Source organism: Pterocles gutturalis, unplaced genomic scaffold (genome assembly GCF_000699245.1).
Source record: "Pterocles gutturalis isolate BGI_N339 unplaced genomic scaffold, ASM69924v1 scaffold53341, whole genome shotgun sequence".
Classification (NCBI taxonomy): domain Eukaryota; kingdom Metazoa; phylum Chordata; class Aves; order Pterocliformes; family Pteroclidae; genus Pterocles; species Pterocles gutturalis.
Genome location: NW_010107480.1, coordinates 1 through 2,076, shown reverse-complemented (window position 1 = coordinate 2,076; position 2,076 = coordinate 1). Strand labels below are relative to the sequence as shown.

Below are 2,076 nucleotides of genomic sequence, written 5' to 3'. Positions count from 1 at the left end.
ACTGGATCTGGGTGGAAGAGATTCTTGGGCTCTTCACTAGGAAAGAACTTTACTGGGCCTGGCTCTGTTTGCACAGTGCCTGGGGGGATAGGGCAAAGAGATGCGTGGGGTTCCCTGCACAGCCTCCAGCTTCCTGCCCAGCACGTGCCTTGGCTCCCTTGGGGTGGGTGGCCAGGCTGCTCCTCACTTGTCCCCATCGTCCTCCCTGCCCTCTCTCCCAGGTGCACCTCCAGCCACAAGACATGTCCTGCTGCAGCCCATGTCTGCCATGCCAGCCCTGCGGCCCGACCCCACTGGCCAACAGCTGCAATGAGCCCTGTTGCAGGCAGTGCCAGAGCTCCACCGTTGTCATCGAGCCCTCTCCTGTGGTGGTGACCCTGCCCGGACCCATCCTCAGCACCTTCTCACAGAACACCGTTGTGGGCTCCTCCACCTCCGCTGCTGCTGGCAGGATCCTCAGCTGTGATGGAGTGCCCATCAGCTCTGGAGGCTTTGACCTCTCCTGCATCACCAGCCGCTACTGTGGCACAAGGTGCTTCCCCTGCTAAAGCAGCTGCCCGTGGCCCCACAGAAGATCCCGAGGAAGCCGGAAGACGGTGATGGACTGAGCATGGCGATCCTGGCCATGTCTTTCAGAGGGGCTGAGCATCCATGACTCCACCTGCAAAGCAAGGCAGGAAGAGGAGCGCCTGGTCTCTCCAGAAGCATGGCCCTTGTCTAACTTGCCTGTTTTTCACTCTCTTTTCTCTCTCTTTTCTCTCCCTCTTTTTTCTGTTGTCTTCTGCTCCCCTGGGCTGTGAACACCTGCTAAGCTCCATCTGCGGAAGGACCTCCTGCCCCTCTCCCTCTCAGGGGCAGGCAGGCAGACACGTGGTGTGAAATCCACCCTGTCAGAGGGGTAGAGGCTCCAGCTACCCCTGGTGCTCCCTGCACCGTGGCCTCCACTCAGAGGACATCCTTTCCCTCTTTCAACTCATTAAAGTTCTGTTGCATCCCAGACTGGGCCTCTGCGTGGTCCTTCTTTCTCTGGATGCTCTCTGCAGCTGCCAGAGAGAAAGGTGTTGCTCTGGGGAGATCTGGCAGGCACAAAGGAGAGCCATTAGCATTCCCAGAGGAAGGGGAGGGTGAGACACAGGCAGTGGGCTCATTTAAAGACACTGTCCTCTGCAGCTGAGAAAGATGTCCCTGGTTCCTGCAGAACCAGCTGGTGTCAGGGCCTGCCTTGCTGCATCCTTGCACACAAATGGCCTCCTCAGCCTTTGAGCACGTCCTGCAGATGATGGGGAACACAACCACTGCCCGAGTGCGGATTCTGTCTCTCTGGCTGCGCTGGCTGGTGTTGGTGGCATCAGGAGCTGGATCTGCATCCAGCAGCACCCATGAGCCCTCTCTGGCAGGCAGCTCTTGACTCAGGAGGGCTTCTCTTCCTGTGTCAGTGTGGTGGTGGTGGTGGTTGTTTGACGGGTTGCTCCTCACGTACTCTTGTGCTCCTCCCTGCCATCTCTCTCTGGTCCACCTTTGGCTACAAGATATCTCCAGCTACAACCTCTCTCTCTCAGAGAGTGGTGTCCCATTCTTTACCCACCTCCCCTTGTGGTTTCCAAATAGAAGCTGATGTTTCTGCAGCATTTCAGGTCTCCTTGCATTGGGTTATCCTTCTTTGTAGGTCTTGCAGGGATCCTGTGTATCCCTAGTCCCTCTGACAGCATTTCCTCCAGCACAGATGGAAGAGGCAGTTTCTAAGTGCAGATGTGGTCTGTTTCCTGACAGCTCATGCTCTCTCTCTCTAGGCATGCATGTAGAAACAGAATGTCGGAGGATTTGCATTTTCTGCAAGAGGGATGTGTAAAGTCTTGTTCCCCGTTTCATACCCATTGCTCACAGTGTCTCCCATATTTGCCAAGGGTCATCTTCACAATTCTAAACCTCAGCCCAAAGGGTGGAGCAAAAACACTCTGAGGGCTACCTGGGATCCCACACCTCTGCCCTGGGGGGCCTTTTTACACACATCGCATAGTGCTTAAACCACTTGCTCAGCTAAACAAAGGGAATCAAGCTGCCACCTCTGCTCGGCCC

At 56.1% G+C, this 2,076-nt stretch overlaps 1 protein-coding gene across 1 annotated transcript; it reads left to right on the top strand.

Moving 5' to 3' along the window:
* The first annotated feature begins 242 nt into the window (after positions 1 to 242).
* LOC104460601 (feather keratin Cos1-1/Cos1-3/Cos2-1) lies at positions 243 to 548 on the top strand. Its single transcript, XM_010088095.1, has one exon. It carries the CDS (start codon positions 243 to 245, stop codon positions 546 to 548), a length of 306 nt encoding a protein of 101 aa, XP_010086397.1.
* Positions 549 to 2,076: the final 1,528 nt, after the last annotated feature.

What these genes read in the sequence shown, in the direction of transcription:
- LOC104460601 (XM_010088095.1), top strand. Translation starts at nt 243, where the DNA reads ATGTCCTGCTGCAGCCCATGTCTGCCATGCCAGCCCTGCGGCCCGACC.